The following is a 23,268-nucleotide window of genomic DNA, read 5'->3' on the forward strand; positions in this document are numbered from 1 at the left end:
AGTTCTTTGAGGGTGCCAGCTTGAGATCCCGTCACCAGCCCGCGTGCGGCAAGCTTGAAAACAATTTACAAACCATTACGATCACCACACAGTGGAACATCCATCAGAATCTTCCGAGGCAGTCTCCTGCACCTGCAGCCACCCCACCTCAACCTTCAAAGACTGCCCTGCTTCATGTTTCACCAGTGATGTGTGTCTCTGAAGGCAGCAGCTGGGGCTGGCACGCAGCCAGCAGGCACTCGTGCTTGTGGAAATGGACTTCCTACGGGGAACTCACAATGGACAACACTCCCCAGGAAAGGATAATTTCAAGGGGTTCCAAGAACAAAAAAATTCAGGGCATTCACCTCCTAACAGGAATGTAAAACTACTAATGCTCAAGAACAAAGGCTGGAACCCAGATTATGAACTCCAGAGACTCTGCTGTATCTCACCCTCCCTCTCCCAAGGGCTACTCGGAGAAGAAGGGCTGTCAATCATGACATAGGCACGCGATGAAGGTAAGAGACTAGACAGACTTATACTTTACTCCAACTGTCAAGCTGCAGAGAGCAACGATCAGACAAACATTCCACCAGGTATCCAAGGCCCTCCTAGGCTCGGCAGAATCACAGAATCCAGCTCCACATCACTGTCTGGTTTAAGTTTCTTCCTCTGAAAGATACAAAAGCCACGTCAAACTGGTGAGTTGCTTATGATTTTCAACACCTCCACTCATTAGTGAAACCTTTTAGATCCTTACATTTCCTTCCGTCACCTACTGGTGAAGCAGGTGAGAGAAAGGTTAAAGCCCATGTAACTCACCTGGAGCATCTTTCCTCCCTCAGACCACTGGCTAACATCAGGGACTTCCAGTGCCTTCCTCTAGATGCTTCTTCCTTGCCCTAGCCTCTAAAAGACCACTCTCCTCCCTGACCCCGTCTTGTGATCTAAAGGCTCTGGAAGCAGCTTCTGGAGCCAGACTGAATGCTACTCCAAGTGACATCTCAGGGAATTCCCAGAGGTTTCCATCGAGGTTAGAGAGGACCATGCATACAGAGCTTGGGCCCCAGCCGGCACACGCTCACTCCAGACTTTGGAGGGAGGCTTGCTACAAACCTTCTTCTTCCTCTTCTTCCTCCTCCTCCTCCTCGTCGTCCTCATCCGAGCTGAAGGTGCCGTCGGGCAGGCTATAGACGCGGATGACCTGCTTGTTGGGGTCCTTGAGTATGAGGTACTTGCCCTCCTCCAGCTTCATGCAGATGTCGATGACGCAGCGCAGGATGCCCCAAGCGTTCTCCACGCTCAGGTTGATCTGGCTGGCAAACTCATTGGGCTTGAACTGCTGGGTGCCCAGGATGACGTGGCGTGAGGAGTCTTTCACGTGGTACCGGGACACGTAACTATCGAGGGGAAGAGGAGTATTATGGGGGGGGCAGGCGGGCACAGAGACACAGCGACGCCTGGGGTCGAGTATCATTTAAATGGTGACACCTGGCCTGATGCTTGTCCCAAGAAAAAGGAGAAAAGGCCAGCCCTCGTCTCCCAACCTGCAGACCCCCCCTTCCAAAGATGAGCACCCGGACAGGAATCTCACCCAAGCTTGAGGTACTCGGATCCGGCCAGCAAAGCACAGCAGGTCCAGCGGGCCAACTTGTAGCTGTTGTTCTTCAGCTCGGTGGCAATGACGGCCCCTCGCTGAGAATCCAGCTTCTGACGCCAGTCAACGCCATTACAGTGCTGCAGGAGGGGAGCCCGGTTACAGGGGCCAAGGCGGGCTCCCACTGCCCACGGCCTGCTGCCACTTCTGGCAGAGAGGAAACTCCTTAGGGGGCCTGACTGGGGAGGGGCAAGCCCACAGGTAAAGCAGGGGTCGGACTTAGCTTTTAAGAGGCAAGGCCTCGGGCCGTCCCTTGCGCAGCAGGTGCTCAACAGAGCGCGACTCCTCCCTTCACAAGAGCTCATCCAGACCAGGACACGCACGCGCACAAGTTAAAAAAACAAGTGCCACACAAGTGGTGAGGGCACATGTTTATCACATGCTGTGCGGAGAGGAAGGTTTTGCATGGGAGCCTGGCAGCTCCCCCATGGAGGATATTGGCAGAAGCTGGAGGTGGAGTGATCTGAGAGGGATGCGGGGAGAGACGGGCCGGTTTAGCCCCGGTGGGCGTGGAGGCCCACAGAGAGCGAGGTCAGGGTCTGGCACTGTGCACACACACAGAGACAGACAAAAAGCAGAGAGACCTCGGAGACCACCTTCTCCAACCACCTCTTCTGCAGATGTGGGAACCTGGCCTCAGAGCGAAGTGACCGGCTGAAGGGCACATGGCAGAGACTCCTAAACTTTCTTGGTTCCTGGCAACCCTAGGCCAGAAGAAATACTAAAGAGTTCCTTTTATTAAGTAGTTAGGTCCAAACCACTTAGGGGCAGTATTCTGACAGATGTCTCTGGGCTTTCTTCAAAAATTAAAACTATCCTGCAGCAGCCTTGTGAGTTTGCTGTGGCATTTTAAGGGCCTTTCCTCAAGGAGGCAGTGTTTCGGACAGTTAACTGGCAGAGATACTGAAGGGAGGGAGGAGCGAGTTAGGGAGGTCAGCTAATAACAGGCATCACGGAGAGGAGGGCCCTAAACTAGGGGGAGGATGTCAGCGAGAGCCAGAGCTGAGCAAGAAGACAGACTGCACCTGACAGCAGAATTCAAGAGTGCAAAGGAGGAGATGTTTGAGGCTCTGAGCCGAAGAGAGCAGGAGAGACAAAGCTGACGGACGGCCAAGCCAGAGGGAACGACAAACAAGGCCACTGGAAGAACAAGGTATTTTAGAAAAAAGAAAAAAACCAACAACGGAATGGGAGTCAGAATAGATTTCGGGAATCCTTTTTAGAGTTCAAGGCTGAGGCTCGGGGTAGGCGGAGTTCTAAGATGACCCCCAGTGACCCCGCTCTTGCAGCATCTGCTACCATGGAGTCTGGATGGAACGTGTGAGGATGATGAAGTACCCACGATCATGCCATCTCATGTCAAAAGGGATTCTGCAGATGGAGTTAAGGTCCCTTAAGACAGAAAGACCATCTGGGTGGGCCTCACCTAACCATGCGAGCCTCTTAAATCTGGGTGTAGAGGTCGGACACAGAGGAAGCCAGAGATTTCAAGCACGAAAAGAATCTGATGTTGTTGCTGGTTTGAAGGTGGAGGGGACCACATGGAAAGAAATGTGGGTGGCCTCTAGGAGCTGAGCGGCCCCAGCTGACATCTGGCAAGAGAACCGGGGGCCTCAATCTGACCTCAATCTGCAAGGAACTGAATTCTGCCAACTAGAATGAGCTTGGAAGTGGATTTTCTTCCAGAAACTCTAGCTGAGAACTCAGTTCTGCTGAAACCTTAACTTTAGTTCTTGGATATTCTGAGCAGAGAACCAAGCCACACGATGCTAGACTTCTGACCTACCAAACTATGAGCTAATGGATGTCATTTTAAGCCTCCAAGTTTCTGTTACTTTGTTATGGAGCCAAAGATGAATACATGCTATATAAAGAAGTGATTATGGCAAAATGACTTGCAAAGGGGACTGACCCTAAGAGAAGGCTCCACTGGGGGTCAAAAACAAGGGGAACCAGCAAAGGAAACACGTGAAGGAAGCTGAGAAACGTGTAAGACTAGATTAAGGTACTAACACAGAGGGCACAGCCATACAAATATAACGACACCAAATGCTACAGGGAGGGCATGGTGTAAAGTCTAAGAAAAGGCCACTGGCCCAGAGCTAAGTTTGCAGCAAACCTTCTGGTGTGCTCTCAGCAGGTGATGGAGGCTGAGGAGCATCTGGGGGTGAGACTCAGCAGCCTGGAATGCGAATCCCTTGGCTCTAATGAAAGCAGAGCACAACGGCCCCCAAACTCCATCTCACTGGACCCTCGTTCAACACAGGCCCGGCCTTCCTGTCCTTGCACCAAGAATCCTTTATTCTACACAGCAGCACCGAGGAGCTCTGCCACCCATTTCAAATTCAGGCACGTAGCCCAGGTACTTTCAGAAAGGATGACAGCCCAATAATCATGGCGCAGCAGCCTGAGAGAGAACAGAAAGAGGAGGAAAAGCGAAGGACACATGATTCTTTCAAGATGCCCCCTGAAGAGCCAAATCTGGGCTTATCTGAGAATCTCTGACTTCAGGAAGTGAAGGAGTTGGAAAAAGGGCGTCCGAAGGTTGAAGACCGGGTAGGGGCTGCAGTAAGCGAAAGAGCAGGTCAAAAAGAAGAGCTGCGCGGCTTACAGGAAACCTGCCGGCCCGGCTCACAGGAAAGATCAAAATCAGCTTGCAGAGAGCAGAAATCAACAGGAGGTGGGAATGGAACAGAGGGACAGAAAGCACTGGAAGAAGGTAATTACCTCACACACACGATCTCTTTCTCAGTAAGTAAGTAGGGGAAAAACTCAGAAGACAAAAAAAATCTCGGTAGCTCTCTGAGTGAGGCGAGGGGAAGAGAGACACAGGATGGTACTCACCCTGGAGTCCCACTCATTGAGGGTCTTGATGTTGATGAACGACACCTCCCCGTTGGCGCCAGTCATGACGCCGTCGTGCTCACAGCGGACGATGAGGTCAATGTCGTCTCCGAGCTTCCACCTGCGGTAACTGCAAGGAAGGAGGAACTCCTAAGGTCAGCTGAGACCCTGGATTTCAGACGCACCACCCACACAGGGCACGGGCACCAGGGAGGTGACATACCGGTAGGCCACAGAGGCAATCTCATTCTTATCCATGTCATCCTCCACAAACGGGTTTGGGTTGGGGAAGTTGTATCTTTCCTTCCCCTGCAAGGATGACAGAGGTGTCACGAGATGGCAGCAACTTGTCGCCAAGGCAATCAGCCAGACCCTGCACCTCTGCTTTGTCACAGCCCTGACTGGGTCCCTGGCTCCTGAGGGGGATCTGGGATCACTACGTGCTGTGCATCGTTTACCCCTTCCGAGCGCAAGCAAGCAGCCCGCGGACCAAAACGGATGTAACAGCTCGCATTCACCCCGTGCTTATGTTTGTCGCCCACGCGCTTTAGGTGTCTCATTTAAATAGCAATCTCGTCCCTCCTGTTTTGTTTTTCTCCATGGCACACACAGCCACTTGTCACAACATATGTGTACTCAGGGTTTACTGTCTTTCTTCCTCCGTTGTAACAAAGCTTCTGAAGGGTTGCAACTTTGGCTGGTTGCTGTATCCCCAGCTCCGAAACAGTGAGTGCCCTTGTACACAGATATTTGAAGAAAAGGTCACAACGTATCTAAGTGAAACAAGTATTATTGGTATTCTAATTTTACAGAGAAGAAACATGCCCAGCACCACAAAGCTAAAAACTGGTGGATCTAGGGTTCAAAGTCAGGCTGTCTGATCTTAAAGCCCAAGCTCGGACCTCCTCTGTGACAGGCAGGGAACCCCATCTATCCTAACCAATCCCACAACCCCGGAGCTGACAACACGGTGGATGATCAATAAACAGCAGCTGGAGTCGACAAGCTAAAAATGGCCTCCCAGATGCTCCCAGGGCCTCACCATCCTCAAGCACTGCTGGGAGAAGTTGTGGTTGATGTAGGTTGCTTCCATGGCCAGGTTGCGGGGTGAGTTGAAGGAGTTGCCTTCATCTTGCGGGGGCTCATTGGCTGTCTCACTCACCGTCAGGAGGTCTGCAAGGGCGGTGACATAGCCAACCACTCATGAAACAGTCACCACAGAGGTGCGTGGCCCCTCGGGGAGCAGTGGTGATCCAAACGACACACACCTTTCCTCCAAAGAACCGCCATCTGCTAACGTGGGTCCCCTGAGTGTGGGACACACTGGGCAGGAGCAGGGTGCGCTTCTGGGCAACTTGAGACACTAACGTTAAATGCAGTCACGATCATGTGGAGGAAAGCCATACCTTTTCCTTCTTTTTGGATTCCTCAAGAGAATGTTTGAGTTTATTAGTGTTTCAACAAAGAGAAGCAATATAATCATGTTTGGCTTCACTCTGCTATTTTTGAGTGGTTTTCATTCACCGTGTGTGCACATACACACACGTATGGTGTAAGACATACGCGTACGTATTTTTTCCTTCGTAAATATGCTGAAGTAAAAAAGGCATCAATCTAAAGAGAAACATTAAGTATGTACGAAAGGTGGTGTAGAGAGATGACAGAAGTCAGGAAAGTGCTATTCAAATGAGTAAAAACTAGAAGTACGGTATTCGGGCACCATGAGGACTCCGGAGGCTGATGCCCCAAGAGGGACTGCAGTGACAGTCCCTTTCCCCTGTCGCTGAGAAGGCTGAGTGGGATTCTGACATGGCTGTTGATGCCTGTGAGGAGACAGACCCTCTTCTACCCATTCTCTAGAGCAGGGAATGGCTCTGAACCAACAAGGACACTCAGCACCTCTGTGTTGTTCCCCAACAGGCTTCTTACCAAAGTCAGAGTTGTCCCTCTTGTCAAAGAAGAGCTTGGACCCGACTCTCTGGACGACGATGTCCCAGGAATACACGGAGCGGGTGCAGCTCATCAGTGTGGCCAGAATGGCATCGGTGGCAAACACGTTCCCCTGAGTTTTTGCCAGCTGCAGAGGGCAGAAGAGAGATGAGGCTACTTCAGGGTTGAACTGGCCATTCACAGCAGGGGGAGGACTCCTCTGTAAGGCGCGTTCACACCCACACCCTTGTCTGAGCAAGGCTGCAGCAAGCCAGCCAGTGAACTTGTGTCCTGGGGTCCAAGGAACTGCAGCTCCCTGAGCACCTGCTATATCCCAGGAGAGCATTGCCCGATGCCTCCACCCTCACCCCAGCGGCACGTGGTAAGTACATTTACCCCAATTTACAGGTAAGAAAGCTAAGGCCTCAGAGAGGTGAAGCCAGGAAGCATGGCAGAGCTGGGACCCGGGCCCAGCTTCACCTAACGTCAACACTTATGGTCTGGCCAGCAAAGTGCTCTTATTTTCATCTAATCCTAAGTCGATTCAGAAGAGTCTTATCTACAGGGGCTTCCGAGGCCCAACTGATTCACACGCATCCCCACATCTCTGTCCTGAGGCCTCGACACTCCCCATGGGCGGACAGGTGCGGGGCAGGGGGCGCCCACCTTCCGGATGACGGGGTCGTCCGTGGTGGTGACAGTGTGGAAGATGCGCTTGATGCTCCGCAGCGGCTTCTCGCTCCTCGTGGTGATGCGGTCGAAGGCTTTGTCATAGTATTCCAGGGCCCCGCAGCACTCGCTGAGGGGAGAGCAGGCAACACGCGCTAAGTGAAGGAGAAGACCACCTACTTCTTTTCTGTTAAACCACGGAATCCAAAGTCTTATCCCAAAGTCTAGAGTATGAGATGAAAACATCCTCTGACTAGACTCTCAGTGCTTGCTCCGGGCCCTGCCCCCTCACCTCCTGATGCGGCTCCACAGAACAGTGAGGACACAACTGATTCTGCTCAGCCTCCCCATTTTAAAGACAGGGAGGCTGAGGCCAAGACAGGGAGAGGAGCAGTTACAGAGCCCCCAGCAGGCACACTGACTCCGGCCTGGTGCTCCAGCTCCCCACTAAGGTATTTCCATCTACTGGCCCTTTGAGGTAAGGAGCTCTTTGAAATGTAAGCAAAAGCTTCGTGACTCTTGAAGGACTGCTATCTTTCTCTTTCTGTCCTCAGAGATACAGAACTTAATTTTTTCTTTTGCTCAGGATTTCAGGAAGTGGAAAGAAATCTGGAGTTTAACAGCAAATTTCTTTCTGCCAACAAGAGTTCTATAACTTAATTCTTCTTTTTATAAATTTATTTATTTTTAGCTGTGCTGGGTCTCCGGTTCTGTGCAAAGGCTTTCTCTAGTTGCGGCGAGCAGGGGCCACGTTTCATCGTGGTGCGCGGGCCTCTCACTATTGCGGCCTCTCTTGTTGTGGAGCACAGGCTCCACACGCACAGGCTCAGTAGTTGTGGCTCACGGGCCCAGTTGCTCCGCGGCATGTGGGATCCTCCCAGACCAGGGTTCGAACCCGCGTCCCCTGCATTGGCAGGCAGATTCTCAACCACTGCGCCACCAGGGAAGCCCACTTAATTCTTCTTTTGCTCACAATGCCAGGAAGTTCAAAGAGAGCTGAAGTTTTTTTTTCTTTTTGGCCGTGCCGTACAGCTTGTGGGATTCTAGTCCCCTGACTAGGGATTGAACCCGTGCCCTTGGCAGTGCAAGTGTGGAGTCCTAACCACTGGACCGCCAGGGAATTGCCGAGGAGATGAAGTTTTAGTATCAGTAAACTTTTCTGCTTTCCCCTCTTGGCACTGCTTTTTAAAACCCGTTTGTCAATCTTATGCAACACCTTTGGAAATACTAGGGCTTAGGCCAACAGTCATCACCAGCTGGTGATGTGTGGTGGTGGACAGTAGTAAAAGACGTCACCTACATGTCCTGGGGCTCTGACACTTCCAAGTAGCGCATCTTCATTAACTGAGGAAAGTCCATCTCCTCCTTCACCTCCCAGTCACTGCGGACTTCCACCGAGGAGTCTCGGGGCTTCTGTTGGGGGAAACCATCGGAGGGGAAAAATGACAGCCAGCGCAAAACGTAAGCAAAAGGCAGGTTAACAGTACGAAGGCTTTTATTCAATAAATACATCCAGAACGTTTACTATGTGCTGGCTGTTTTCCAGCAGCGTCCCTGACTCCTAGGAGCTTACAATCTAGAAGAGGACCGAAGGGACAAGAGCTCAGAAACAAATGGGAATTCTACTCCTCAGTAACGATGCCACCCTGGGAACATCAGCTCTTCCATATTCCTACATTTTATACAGGAGCTGTAACAGCTCCTTTATATTTCTCTCAGGGTATCAGCTATTTATTCTTGCTGCTACAGCAAGCACCATGTCCAGCAAAATGTAACTTCCACAGTTGTACCTTCACGCTTGCTTACATGTCTTCTAGTCTCACCACGCCCACACAAACACTTGTACAGGAATGCCCACAGGGGCATCATTCAAAATATGCCCTGGAGTAAAACCGCCCCAGTGCCCATCAGTGGTGAACGGATAAACAAAATGTGGTCTATCCATCTAACGGAATGTGGCGATAAAAAGGAATAAAGCGCTGACGTGTGCTACAACATGGATTAGCCTTGAAAACATGATGCTTGGTGAAAGGAGCCAGTCACAAAAGATCATTCCGCTATGATTCATTTATATGAAATGTCTGGGGCAGGCAAATCTGGAGACAGAAAATAGATAAGGGGCGGCCTAGGGCTGGGGAGGAGAGGGGCTGACTGGCAGAGGGTACTGGGCTTCTTTTTAGAGCGATGAAAACCTTCTGACATGGACCGTAATAACGGTTGTAGCACTCTGTCAATACACTACAAATCGCCGAAATGTACACTTTAAATGGGTGAATTGTATAGTGTGTGCACTATACCTCAATAAAGCTGTTATAAAACCAAACAAATAGGGCCTCCCTGGTGGCGCAGTGGTTGAGAGTCCGCCTGCCGATGCAGGGGATACGGGTTCGTGCCCCGGTCTGGGAGGATCCCATATGCCGCGGAGCGGCTGGGCCCGTGAGCCATGGCCGCTGGGCCTGCGCATCCGGAGCCTGTGCTCCGCAACGGGGGAGGCCACAACAGTGAGAGGCCCGCATACCGCAAAAAAAAAAAAAAAAAAAAAAAAAAAAACCAAACAAATAAACAAAATCAAATTCCTGGACAGAATTCTGATATGGATATACTACCTGTGATTTTTGGTCCCATTTCTGCCTCACTCCAAATTGTTTCTGGAATTTTTTCTGCAGTCGTATGCGTTCTCTGGAAAGACAGGAAAACTGTGCTTTCAGTGCAGATTTTTAAGGAAAACAGGGGCTTAAACAAAAGAACAGACCAACAGGGCGCACACCGGACATGCTAGAGGCATACCGCCCCCACTACTGACCAGTATTACGCATATATTTTACTCCATCTATCCAGCTGTCCACTGGCAGCCCCAGCTTGGGCAGGGCTACCATCCTGCACAGCTCCAGAGACTCACGGGACCCAGCGTGAATGGGGCCCCCTGGAGCTGTGCCACAGCAGACCCGAGCCTAGGTAAGCTCCCAAACTGCTTCCTGTCTGCCTTTGTTTCCCTTCAGTAGTCACATCCTCTGTGAGCAGTTTCCTGCCCAAGCTCCCTGCTGTTAACAGCTCTTCGAGAATGACACCAGGGCTGAGACAGTGGCTTAACTGGCCCTGGGAAGACTTTTTGGTTTTCCTGTAATGGTGGGGAAGACGACTATTCTCCTGCTCTGGCCTCCTGCCGTCAGAGTGCAGTCGGTCCTGGAGGAATATCTTGTTCTGGTGGGATGGGCACCTCACCTCTCCTTCTGCTTGGCGCTCTTAGGCAGGGTCTGGAGGTTGAACTGCAACATGTTCCGTCGATCCTTGTCTCTGCGGAGGTTCCGCTGGGAAGCAGGAAAAAAATATCCATGATAAAATCTTGGAGCTCTGGCTTACAATTGGCAGTGCCTAATGGGAGGCCATTAGAGTTAGTTTAGGATGCAAACCCAAATTGCACATTTTACTCTGCTTTCATAGAATCAACATCTGGGGGTTTACAAGTACGCACAGGCATACCCCAGAGATATTTTGGGTTTGGTTCCAGACCTCCACAATAAAGTATCACAATAAAGCGGGTCACACAATTTTTTTGCTTTACCAGTGCATATAAAAGTTATGCTATACATATAGTTTACACTACACCGTAGACTATTAGTGTGCGATACCACTATTTCTAAAAAAAACAATGTATACACCTTAATTATAAAAACACTTTATTGCTAAAAAACGTTAACCACCATCTGAGCCTTCAGTGAGTAGTAACATGAACCATCACGGATCACAGATCACCGTAACAAATGTAATAATAAAGAAAAAGTTTGAAATATTGTGAGAATTACTTAAATGTGACACAGAGACATGAAGTGAGCCAAATGCTGTTGGAAAAAAAGGCGCCAAAAGACTTGCTCGATTCAGGGTTGCCACAAACCTTCAATTTGTAAAAAAAAAAAAAAAGCTGCGAAGCACAATAAAATGAGGTATGTTTGTACTTGGAATTAGCTTAGATTTATATCCACACGCAGTTTTTATTGAAGTAGGTTTACTGGCTCTTATTAGAGTTGTTGAGTTTGCCTCTTTATATGAGAAGATGCAGCCCAACTGGACGATCTACTTAATAAATCCTGGACATAGCAATTAAGTGAGGCAACAGACACAGATCACCTTGTTAATCCTGTGCTAACATCCATCCTTAGCACAGATGTCCTTGCTACTGGTCAACAGAAAGCTGAACTATTTAAATGCATCCCTGGACTTAGTACCCATTTATTTTAGCACAATTATCACTGAATAGCTACTTGGAATTCACTAGAAGACCCACAATAACATGTTCTCCTCGCAGCAGTACTACACGGTAGCATTTTTAGCAGCAGGTGACAGCCCCAAGACGGTCAGATTGCTGGCTCTTGGCCTACCTGTGCAAATCGCATCCGATTCCGCTGGTAGGCGGTCTTCTGTGTGCGTGCTGTATCCACCAGCTGGAAACTAGTTTCATCCTCCTCATGGAAGTAAGCATACTGACTTCCACCTCCAAACTGAGAGGAGTACTTATCTGGAGGCAAAGGTGACAGCGTGTAACAACACTGCCTACAGATTTTACAAATACATGGTGGTCTAAAGCCCTGCTATTTAAAGTGTGGTCTCAGGACCTGACCCATTGGCTGGGATCATCTTAAGATGTACAGACTCACAGCCTCACCCCAGACCCACGGAATCAGAATCAGCATTTTAATAAGATCCCCAGCTGATTCAAATGCACATTCAAGTTTGAAAAGCTCTGGTCCAAAGAACTTTCTAAGTCAAGACAGAGTCTGAGGAACTTAAGACAAGCCCATTTCACTCTCTGCCTTATTCTGTAAGAATATGAGTTAAAATCTACTCTCTCAGGAGAGGCAAGTATGCGGTCTAAGCATCGTCACTGTCATCATCAGGTGCCCAAGGCACACGTGGCTAATGGGCTATGACTGACTTTCTTGCTGACCTCAGACTCAGATAATCTTAACTCAGTATTCCAGGGAGCCACTTCGAGCTCTCTCAACTGGCACAGAGGGAAGAAACCAATTTACCGCATCAGGATCTTAAAACCCGGAGTTTTAAAACTGGGATCCATTGACTGGCCTCGTAGGTTCAATAAATTGCAATGAAATGAAAAATGGGAACATGTTCACCAGATTTGTAAAAGGGGCCGTGGTTCCCCAAAAGTGGGGGGGACCCACTATAATAGGCCGAACCCCTTTAATGAACAGTTTAAGTTGAGGCTATTTCCAAAAAGAATGTGGATTGTTTCCACAGTCCAGAATATGCCCTGAAATACTATGAATTATTATCAGCATTTTGTTCCCATCCTAGAATGCTTTCAGGTGGAGGTTACTAGAAAAACTAACAATCCCCCAAGGCCCTGATCCGGGCAGTCAGGCGGAGAACACTTACTTGTGTACCTCTTATCTTGGTACGTGGCTCCCGTCCAGTCTGCAACCTATTAAGAGCAACAAGGGAAGAAGACATGGAGCACAGGTCAACCAGGTGGGTTTCTGTTCACTCAGAAACCCCCCCAAAGTGAGGATACGGGGTGGGGAAGTGTCAGGACTGGCTCAGGATGGCTTTTTAAGAGCCCAGTTCTCCTATGACCACTGGAAGTATCCAGATGGATACTATATAATGGATACTATATATACTATATAATGGATACTTATAACCCTCATGCTTTTGAGAGAATAAAATTGAAACAAACTTGGAGGAGCAGCCACAGGTTAAAAGATTCAGACCCCCGCTGACAGGCAGGTACCTTTCCTAGCCGATCTCCTTTGCTGAATGGCTGGTAGGGCATATCCCGAAACTGCTCGGGAACTGCACAGGGACCCCAGCCTGAGGGGTTGTCCTGGATCACGGGTGTCATGAACTTTGCCATCTTCTAAAACCTTAAAAATACAAATAATATAAGTAGCTCCATGAAGAAAAGCCTCAAACTAGAAAAAAAGCCTTCCATTTGAGGTAAGCTAAGACATGAATGACAAAATTAAAAATGCAAAACAGAACCCTCAACTGTTGAGCTACTCCCCATTCAATGTCTTCTTGTAAATAATATTGTGAATACTTAAAACTCAGAAGACTGCTAACAAAACTGATGTATCATATTTCATTGATTTTTCTCCCGCTGTACCACCTCTGAAATGAGTCTGCACCTTCTGCTTGATGGGGTGTCATATCGTAATTGGTAGTTTTTCTTTCTTGGTGTTACATGAAATAATTGTGCTTCTTGAAATGAGTGGTATCTCACATATTTGATGAAACGTAGTAACTTTTTTTCAAGTGTAATAAGCATGTTGTAGTTCTCATTCTCACCTTCACCAGGCATACAATATTTAATCCCTACGCCTCAGTCTCTTCATCTGTAAAATATATAAGATCCTTGTTTTATTTCTATCAGAGAATCATTGTGAAAGCCGTATGTATTAATTAACATATTTGGAAATGATTCCATTGTAAAATGCTGCACAATTACTCCTGAGTCTTGTAAAAATATATTTACACACAGTGCTGAGAAGAAAACAAGGGTCCGTGAATATATCCTGAAATGTAACTTTCCTTTGTTGTTCTTCTGATTTTCTGTCAATGAAAATCCTTATGCAGAGCAAGTAGACACAGTGACAGGCAAAAGGCCCGCCAGAAGGCTGAGGAGGCCACCAAAAACCTTAGTTCATAAAAGTGGCCATACAGCCAATGTTCATAAACATTATGAGTACCAGGCATGTTCTTAGTGCTTACCACACATAAATTCATTAACTCCTCCGAACAATCCCAAGGTAGGGCCAGTATTAGCCCCACTTTCCAGATAAAAAAACTGAGGCACAGAGAAATCAAGAAATTGCCCAAAGTCACAACACTAATGGACGAAAAATTTGAACCCAGGCAAACTGGCTCCAGGGTCCACACTCTGCGTAAAAACCAGGGGCTCCAGACAGATGTTCGCCTGACAGGTCCTATCAAAAACTTACACATTTATCATCCACTGTAATGCCCTGAAAATGCTCAGAAGCTGAGTTCCCAGGGGAAAATTCATTACACAAACATTTCTGGAGTCTGGACAGCAATCAAAGAGTGCAGGGTACTAAATTTAGGAAACTCTCTCCATTGTTCAACGATAGGGAGATTAAGGCTTCCTACACAAGGGACACTTGGGTGACAGCAACAGGGAATGACCTGGGAGCTCCATCCTCCAACTTGAACTTAAGTTACACTACAGGAAGCGGACTGAGGGAAGCGGTGGTGGTCCCAAAACAATTCACATTAAATACTTATCAGGCTCCTACACGTGTCGGATGCAACACCACTAACCCTCCCACCCCCGCCCCCATTTTAGAGATAAAAATGTGCAGTTCAGCCAAATCAAGCAGTTGACTTGCCCATCATTTCAAAATAGATTTGGTTTCTAGGGTCGTCTGCCGTAAGTCCAACACTCTTCCTATTATTTTATAGTAATAGGGCAGCGGCCTGAAAAGATCTGGGGTTTCAGCCCCTACTGATAACACAGTAAGATATCTCCAAACACACTTGGAGAAACTAAGCTTTTCAGTTAAAACGGAGTGACAGCTGTACTGGCTACAGGGGTAGGATGAGGAGGCACCAAAAGGGCAGGCAGAAGGGGCCTTCCGGCTGGCAGGCCACGGTACTGGGTATGTTATGGCAGCCACTGCAGGTCGTTCCCCATCAATTCCTGGGGGTTAGAGAATTTCAGATCAGAGATCAATCAACTCCATCCTGGCCTCCAATTTCACAGGAAAGGAAAGGAAAACATCTGGACCGTGAACTCCTCAGAGAGGGCCGAACACCGCTCAGCTTGGCACCCCCAATACCTCTATCATAGCAGTTCAGGGAGCCGTGGGCCGCTTTAAAAAGACACTGAGACCCAGCTGGGTTAAGTGACATGATCACATTCGCCCAGCCCGTGGCCGCTAAACGGAGTCTAGGGCCAGAGACCTCAGCCAGAAGGCTCTGCCCCGCCCTGGGTCGGACCTGGGACCCCGAAGGCAGAGCCCTGCCCCGCCCCGCGGAGGCAGGTGGGGGTGTACGGGGGTTTCTTCCGGTAGGCCCCCAAAGGCCAGGAGCCGCCCAACTCGGCTCTGGAGGTCCGCGGAACCCTACAAAACACACTGCTTACCTGCAACGGCCTTAGCCGGGCCCGATGGCGAGAGATTGTCCAGGCCGGAGACCGCACCACCACTTATGGACCGAGGAACTGGGAAAAGAGGAAAGACGCGCGCGCAGCGGCCGGCGCCGTAAACACGACCGGCGCTGTCGTAAACTGCTCCCCAGCTTCCTTCCGGTTCGGCGGCAGAACGCACGAGTCGTAAAGCAAAGGCAACCCGGAAGTTCGTCACTGTTCTTTTCGAGCTGTTGTGATTAGCCTGCAAGACACCGGAGGATGTTTACAGTTACGTCATGGGACACCCGGCGACGTTCCGAGAGGGTTTTCAAGTTTCTTGAAACGAGGCGGCCCTGCAGTCGAAGCTGGAGGCCGAGAGTGCCTAACAGCCCCCCTGTGTCCCACAATGCCTTGCGGGCCGCTTCTGCACCTCTCTATCCCACAGTGCCCCGCGGCTCCTGCCTTCTTTAAGCGATCGTGTTCGATTCTCACTGCTAGGGGAAGGTCGAGTGTCTCAGGCGGGACGCGCTGTTCTTTCACAGTTTCGGAAACTGAGGCCAGGAGGTGCAAAGTGACCTGCGTAGATCAGACTACTAGTGTAGTGGGTGGCTGCCAGGGTTCAAACCATACCTCCACAGTTCTCAAGCTTTATTATTTGACAGAGATTTCTGGGGCGCTAATTTGAAAAATGCATATTCCGGGTCTCCCTTCCATAGATTGTTATACCAGCATGTCTTAGCTGGAGCCCAGAATCTGCATTTTAATGAGCAGCTGTGATTATGAAGTGGCGACCAGGAAGCACTTGCCTACGATGGCAACTGTGCTGTCCTTTTCGAAACCCAGCTTACGGACTTTGTCCTGGAGTCTTACTGGGGAATTTCAAAACATCAAAAGAGAATCTGAGCGCGCGATTTTTGTTCAAACCTCAGATTCTTTTCTACCTGGCCTCTGAGGTTTCCTTTTTAGTCTCCCAGCGTGTCTCCTTTATTGGGAAATACATCTGCTGTTAGATCTGATATCTATTCTTGGCTCTGCCACTTTCTAGCTGTGTAGCCTTCACCTCCCTGGACCTCAGTTTCCTTATCTGTAAATTGGAGAAGATTAAAAGGGGGTGCCTTGAGGGTAAAGATAAATGTATGTGAAAATACTCAGGAATCCCACTTACCAGTTGGGCAAACTTAGACAGGTTATACGATCTCTCTGAAACCTTATTCACCTGTAAAATGAAAATGTTAACAGCAGCATCTGTTTCCATAAGTTCTCTCCTAATCCGCTCATCTTCCAGTTTTCCTACTTTTTGTTCATGCTATGCAGCGAATGGTGCTCATTGCAAAACCTTGTAGTCATTATTGGTAGCTCCTTTTCCCTTTTCCACCACATTCAATCCTTCAGTAAGTCCTCTTTATTCTTTCAAAAGACGTCTTGAGGGCTTCCCTGGTGGCGCAGTGGTTGAGAGTCCGCCTGCTGATGCAGGAGACACGGGTTCGTGCCCAGGTCCGGGAAGATCCCACATGCTGCGGAGCGGCTAGGCCCGTGAGCCATGGCCACTGGGCCTGCGCGTCTGGAGCCTGTGCTCCGCAACGGGAGAGGCCACAACAGGGAGAGGCCCGCGTACTGCAAAAAAAAAAAAAAAAAGGCGTCTTGAGGAAATTCCCTGGTGGTCCAGTGGTTAGGACTCTGTGCTTTCACTACAGGGGGCACGGGTTTGATCCCTGGTCGGGGAACTAAGATCCCGCAAACCTCAAGGTGCGGCCCCCCAAAATAAAAACCCATCGTGAATGCCACCACTTTTCCCTCACCATCTCCAGCCTCATGCTTGGACTCCCAGTGTCCACTCTTGTCCTTCTAGGGTTCCTTCTCTGCATGATGATCAAAGTAATCTATTCACAACCTTCTAGCAGCTTCCCATTACGTACTTGGAGTAAAATACAAATATCTTCCTGTGGACTGTCTGGTCCTGGCTACCTATCATCTTTATAGCCTGCCATTTTATACTCACTCTCTGCTAGCTATCATGCTTTTTTTTTGGCCGCACTGCATGACTTGCAGGATAGTTCCCCGAACAGGGATCAAGTCTGGGCCCCGGCAGTGAAAGTGCCGTGTCCTAACCGCTGGACCACCAGGGAGTTCCCAATCATGCTTTTCTTTTTATGCCACAGGGCTGTGATGAGAATTAAATGAGTTAATGTAAGTTCTTGGAATGGTACCAGGCACATGGTGAGCGAGAGTGAATGAGGACAGGGCAAGGCTACTCAGAGGGGTGGTTGGTTGAGGACACAGGCTAGTGAAAATCTAGGGGAGATGTATTCCCGGCACCAGGGAACAGCAGGTGACAAGGTCTCAAGGCAGGAAGGAGCCTGAGTATGACCCAGAAGGAGGAAGTGGCCACATAGAAATGTGCAGTCCATGGAACAGAGTATGGGCTTTTATCCTCAGGATAAAGGTAAGCTACTGAAGGATTTTGAAGTGGGGAGGGAGGGAGGTCATGCCCTGATTTAATGTAAAGGAGGGTCATCCTCCTATCCAGCGGAGACTGGATAGGCAGAAAGAGGCAGCAGAGGCATCCATTGAGAAAGGAATGGAGGGAAGATCTTCCACCCAAGCCCAGGGACCCATAATTGAGAATGAGACAGACACTCCAAATCCTTCTTCATCTGGGGTGGGCAGAGACCTCACAGCCAAAATGGAAAAGACGATGAAACTCTGACACAAGAGAGAGACTGGCAGATGGCCTGTGGGCCCACAGCAAAAAAAACAAAAACAAAACAACACCAAAAAACAAAAGACATGATCCAAGCAATTCAGCAAAAGTACGTCTCCCCCTATATTTTAGCACATATTACAACTTACTATTGATATTGAGTACATTATCATTAACTGAGTCCTTATTTATGTGCCCAGGGTAATGTGCTAAATTCATTTTCTCATTTAATTCTCACAAAACCCCATCATTCATTCAACAATTCCCCAAATATGTGTCACCAGGTACTGTTCTAGGTGAGACAGCAAAGCCTCTACCTCACGGAGCTGACACTAGAAGCATGACTGAGCCTAAACAAGGAAACAAAAATATTTCAGAGCACGAGGAGAACTATGAAGAAATGAAGCAGAGTTGGAGGGAGAAGAGGGATGGAGGGAGAAGCAGCTGTCTTAGGAGTGGTGGTCAAAGATCTCATTGAGGAGATAACTCTTGAGCAGACACAGGGATGATGAGACCAGGCCAGCCGTGAGTAAATCTGGGTTCATGTATGTTTCTTCTGTCACATGGAGCACCCCGAGGGGGTGGGGGTAGGGCCTGTGTTCTCAGCTGCTAGAACAGTGTCTGACATAGAGCAGGTGACCAGTAAGAATTTGTTGACTAAATCAATGAATAAAGGGATCAAAATTGGTGTGAGGTCATTTATTCAGCTTGCATTATAAGAACCACCACTTTTGCAGCAGGACCCTGTGTATATAATGATCAATAGTGAGAGTCTTGCCTTCAAAGAGCTTCTGTTCTAGACGAGGGAGTGACTGCAAAAGCATTTTCTAAACTAAAAAGGGGAGACATAGGTGTCTGCCAGGCCCTCCACATTCATACCCTTACGTTGTGTCTAGAAGCAAGAGGCACCATTATTACTGTTTTCTGATCAGCCCTTTGTGCTGTTCTGTTCTGTCCTGTCCCTTCCAGATAAAACAAATGCATTTTCTAATAGGAACCTCCAATGTTCTAAAAAGGGAACCAGCAGTTATTGAGTGCGTACTATATGCCAGGTGCTGTGCTAGAGCTTTACATAAATCGTCATCTCTTCAATTCTTTCTAAGAGTTCTCTGAGACATTCATGCAGGAGGGAGAAGTAGGCTCAGCGCAGTTGGGTACTTGGCCCAGTGAGTAAGTGGCTGCACTAGGATATGAGAGCAGTTTTGTACCCTTAAAAGCTCCCATCCCTGGCTCCCCTGGTGGTGCAGTGGTTGAGAGTCTGCCTGCTGATGCAGGGGACACAGGTTCGTGCCCCAGTCCGGGAAGATCCCATGTGCCGTGGAGCGGCTGGGCCTGTGAGCCATGGCCACTGAGCCTGCGCGTCCGGAGCCTGTGCTCCGCAGCGGGAGAGGCCACAGCAGTGAGAGGCCCACGTACCGCAAAAAAAAAAAAAAAAAAGCTCCCATCCCTTCCAGGGTGGTGGAGAAGGGCTTTCCTGAGGTTTGGGTTTTCTTTATCTCGCCACTCTTCTGTCTCTTGCCTCTGCTCTCTGATTTACTCAGACCCTTCTTATCCTGGATATCAGTGGCAGCTCCAGAATTTCTCCATGGGAAGGGCATAGTGAGAGCAATCTGGTGGAAAGGGGGAGCCCCGGGCTTGTCTTGAAGCTGTGTTTGCATAGCAGATGTCCTGCTTTCACTGGGGTTGTATGTTTATTTGGGGAAGGCACTCTGGAGACTGTGAGGAGGCTGAGCCTGCTCCTTAAGCCATCTCCTGGCAGAACTGCTGAGCATCCAGACAGGACAGAACTGGGAGAAGGGGAAGGGACGAGAGGACAGCACCGATTTCTCGAAGGCTTTCTATGTGTGTGGCATCTCATGTATTTTGATTATTCTAGACTGTGAGGTGGAAGGTTGTTGCCAGCATCTGTAGTATTCTCTGAGAACTTGGCCAAATTCAGGGTGACCATATAATTTACCATCCAAATTGGGGCACTTTTTGGGAGAGAAGGGGTCACTATCAATAATTATGCCAGATAAAAGGTATAAACGGGGACTGTTCCTCGCAAATTGGGAGGTGTGGTCACCCTAGGCAGAAAGGAAATAAAATTGGCCTCTGTTCTGGTCATCTGTTGCTGTGTAACATCTCTCCAGAACTTGGTGTTTTACAACAATCTGTTTATTCTCTCTCTTGGTTTCTGTGGGTCAGGAATTTGGGAAGGGCTTGGCTGGGTGCTTCTGGCCTGGGGTCTCTCAGCCAATGGTAGATAGATGTGGGGGGAGCTGGAGTAGCTGGGGGCTGGCCAGACAATTCTCTTTTTCTCGCCATTTCGTCTCAGGGTCTCTCTATGTGGTGAGTCCACATGGAGAGTTTGGGCTTCCTCACCACATGGTGGTCTCAGGACAGTCAGACTACTTATATGGGGGCTGAAGACTTCCAGAGGAAGTACTCTGACTAGTAATCTGGGAGCTACATGGCCTTCTACGATCTGGTCTCAGAGGTTACACAGCATCAATTCCACCCCTTCCCTGGGTTACCAGCGAGTCACAGGCCTGCCCAGAGTCAAGGCACAAGGTTCTAGAAGAGAACGTGGAGTGGGAGATGCTATCGTGGCCATGGTAGGAGCAGAAAATCTGCCGCAGATGTAAACTGGCCTTTTGTAAGAGTCACCAGTTGGTTGTCTGCAAATGTGTGGCCGAAGAGTTGGGGACACATCAAATGCCAGAGTTTCTGAGCGAGTCTGGCTGGAAGGAGTCCTGGAATGGTTTATCAAGGGAAACTGATCACAGGGAATGGAGGAGGGAATGGAGATGTAGAAGGGGGAGGGTCCTGGAGCCAGAGCTGGCCCTGTCGAGGGGGCTGGAGTGTCACCCCCATTTCCTGGGCAAGAATGTCCCCTCAAGCTCCCTCTGCTGATGAATGCTTCTTCAGAAAAACGCTGCCGCTTGTTTGGACTCCCTCCTATCATGACCATGAATCCTCGCTGAGCTTTTACTGAAGGGGAGTATGTGCTGGTCAGGCCAACAGAAGCGCCGGGTCCTGCTGGCGGCTGTATTTCTTGTGTTGTCTATTAATAGATGGATCATCTGTTTATGCGTCAGCCTTGCAAGCCCCTGCCTTGTGTGCAGACTTACCCCAAACTGCAATGGACTCACCAAGGCCTCCTTTGGGGACCTGTCAGTGTGGCCACCCCCTTCCAGTGCAACAACCTTGTGTGCCTTCTAGGAACCAACACAGGGATTACCACCCCATTTTATAGACTTGAAAACAGAGGTGCAGTCAAAAGGAATGTCTTGCTCAAGGTCAGCCAGCTGGTAAAGGTGCAATTGGAATGGAAACCCAGATGTGCCTGAAACCGAAGCTGGCACTCATATACAATTCCAAGGTCCGGAAAAGCTCTGAAAACCAAAAGCTTTCTCATGAGGTTGGGGCAAGCATTTGATAACAAACCCGATGTGAATTGGATGTGAGGTTATTTATAGTCTTTCTTTTATCCCACTTAGCATGAATATGTATACATTTTGCTGTATAGGAATATTAAAGAGTTTATACTGTGTATGAAAGGGTTTATGGAGTACTGCCCCAGAGCTTGCTGGGCATGTTGTGTAATATACAGTAGATCCACCATAAAACCTTTCTGAAATCCAAAGAATTCTGTTAGCAAACACATTGAGCCCCAAGTGTTTCAGATAAGGAATCGTGGACTTGCACCAAACTTTTCTGTCTCAGCGATGCAAAGGGCACTACCTCCATTTTACAGATGAGAAGGACTGACTATGGGGGAAGTGGTGCCCAGGCCAACTCTGTGGAACCGCAGCATTTTATCATCCTGTAGGAGGGTGCGCCGGGAGGAAGGGAAGCCTTTGAATCACCAGCCTACCCCAGCCTCCTAAGAGCCTTGTTGCCCCAGCAAAATTTTAAAAATAGAAAACCTGGAAGGATTAAAGCATCCCAAAGGATGCTTTAAGTCCCCTGGAAGAAAGGGAGGCTTGCTGTAGGTTCCGATGTTTGGCATTCAAATTTATTTTTTTATCTCAGCTGGATGTACACTCACCCATCACAGGATCGGTTCTCAGAATAGAGAGGTACCTGTTGAATCAAACACCCCACTTCCTGTCTGGTGCGGGCATCTCTCCAAATGCTGAGCCATCCACTTCTCTGCTGTGGCCTGAGATATATCAGGATTTGCAGCCCTGGTGACAGGAGACAAAATAGACTCCCATTTCCTTCGGAACCATTTAGCTAGTTTAGAGAGTGCTTGACTGTTTCAATGGGATGAGCGAGAACCAGGCTTCTCCTGACTCCTCCTTTCTGCCCTATACATTTTCCTTTGTTAGAAGCTGGGGTTTGTTGCTCTGGGGTAAACGGTAAACACTGACTTTGGCTTGATCTAGCTGTATAGTCTTGGACTAGTACATACCCCTCTCTGAACCTCAGGTCCACTTTCTGCAGTGCATGCATTGTTCTCTGTTTCTGCCTCATGCCCTGGCTCCCACTGTCCTTAAGACTGGAAACCATACCTGGCAGCTTCCCAGAGAGCTTTATCCCCGATAAGTGACTGCAGGTGATATTTAAAGCGGCGGGGGGGGGGGGCGTCTCATGGGGCAGTATGGTATCACAGCAATGCAAGCAGAAATTTGTGGAGACAGACTGCCTGAATTTGCATCCTAGGTTATCACTAGCCACGTGACCTTGGGCAAGTTGTGCGACTATCTGAGCCTCGGCATCCTCATCTGTAAAATAGACAGAATCATAGTAGGTAGGTAATGGGAATTAAGTCAGATAATATGTAAAGTGCTTAAACAGTGTTTGGTGTGCAGTAAACCCTTAATCCATGCCAGCTGGATTGGCATGGTCACCAGAAACCTGTAGGGATTTGACTGGGGCAAGATATTGCAGCATTTCAAAAGCAGTCTCTTGTCACTTGTAGGGAACCAGTTCCTGGGCTGCTCACTCAGAGTTCAGAGAGAGAGAGACCCAGTTGTGCTCTCAAGCAGCCCAAAGTCTAGTGGGAAAGTAGGTGTGGCTAATCCAGGGGCTGCAATACCTATGAAGTGCTTAATGAAATAGATTTTGAACTACCTTTAAAAAGCAGATTTCACATAAAAATCCAGAATTTTGGCTTCTCTTAAGATCGAGCAACACTGGGTTGGCTTTTCTGCCTGAGGATAAGAAACTGACACTGCATACGGGCTGCCCACAGACCAGGGGCTCTCTACCACAGTCCCCACTATTCCTTATCGCATCGTATTTGACCCACTTCATGCCCATGAATGTGCGCTGCCTGGCCCCCTGGGAATTCGCAGATAAATTACAATGCAATGCTGTGAGTGCTGTGGGAACAGGATGAGGGATGATAATTCAGCCTTGGGCAGTCAGGAAGAGCTCCTCAAGGGAGGCGAA

At 48.9% G+C, this 23,268-nt stretch overlaps 1 protein-coding gene across 2 annotated transcripts; it reads right to left on the minus strand.

Moving 5' to 3' along the window:
- Window positions 1-501: 501 nt before the first annotated feature.
- Window positions 502-15,347, minus strand: EIF3D (eukaryotic translation initiation factor 3 subunit D). Of its 2 annotated transcripts, XM_082636144.1 has the most exons (16): window positions 15,201-15,337; window positions 13,385-13,431; window positions 12,828-12,960; window positions 12,473-12,518; window positions 11,458-11,594; window positions 10,304-10,389; window positions 9,688-9,760; window positions 8,382-8,494; window positions 7,079-7,211; window positions 6,413-6,560; window positions 5,526-5,656; window positions 4,707-4,792; window positions 4,484-4,613; window positions 1,577-1,719; window positions 1,099-1,382; window positions 502-654 (listed from the first exon to the last, which is right to left on the minus strand). In XM_082636144.1, exons 3-16 carry the CDS (start codon window positions 12,948-12,950, stop codon window positions 641-643), a joined length of 1,647 nt encoding a protein of 548 aa, XP_082492270.1. In that variant the 5' UTR covers window positions 12,951-12,960; window positions 13,385-13,431; window positions 15,201-15,337; the 3' UTR covers window positions 502-640. The 2 variants fall into 2 exon arrangements, with proteins under 2 accessions (XP_082492270.1, XP_082492269.1); XM_082636143.1 differs by lacking the exon at window positions 13,385-13,431 and having other exon boundaries at window positions 15,201-15,347.
- Window positions 15,348-23,268: the final 7,921 nt, after the last annotated feature.

The sequence above is a fragment of the Mesoplodon mirus genome (assembly GCF_964341445.2).
Source record: "Mesoplodon mirus genome assembly, chromosome: 11".
Taxonomy (NCBI): Eukaryota; Metazoa; Chordata; class Mammalia; order Artiodactyla; family Ziphiidae; genus Mesoplodon; species Mesoplodon mirus.

Excerpts from the sequence above, each read along its gene's own strand:
- EIF3D (XM_082636143.1), bottom strand. The coding sequence starts at position 12,950 with ATGGCAAAGTTCATGACACCCGTGATCCAGGACAACCCCTCAGGCTGG. Across the intron at positions 11,595-12,472 it reads CCAAGATAAGAGGTACACAA|ATAAGTACTCCTCTCAGTTT; the intron begins GTAAGTGTTCTC and ends CTTTGCCTCCAG. Across the intron at positions 7,212-8,381 it reads GTGTCAGAGCCCCAGGACAT|CGAGTGCTGCGGGGCCCTGG; the intron begins GTAGGTGACGTC and ends CTCTCCCCTCAG.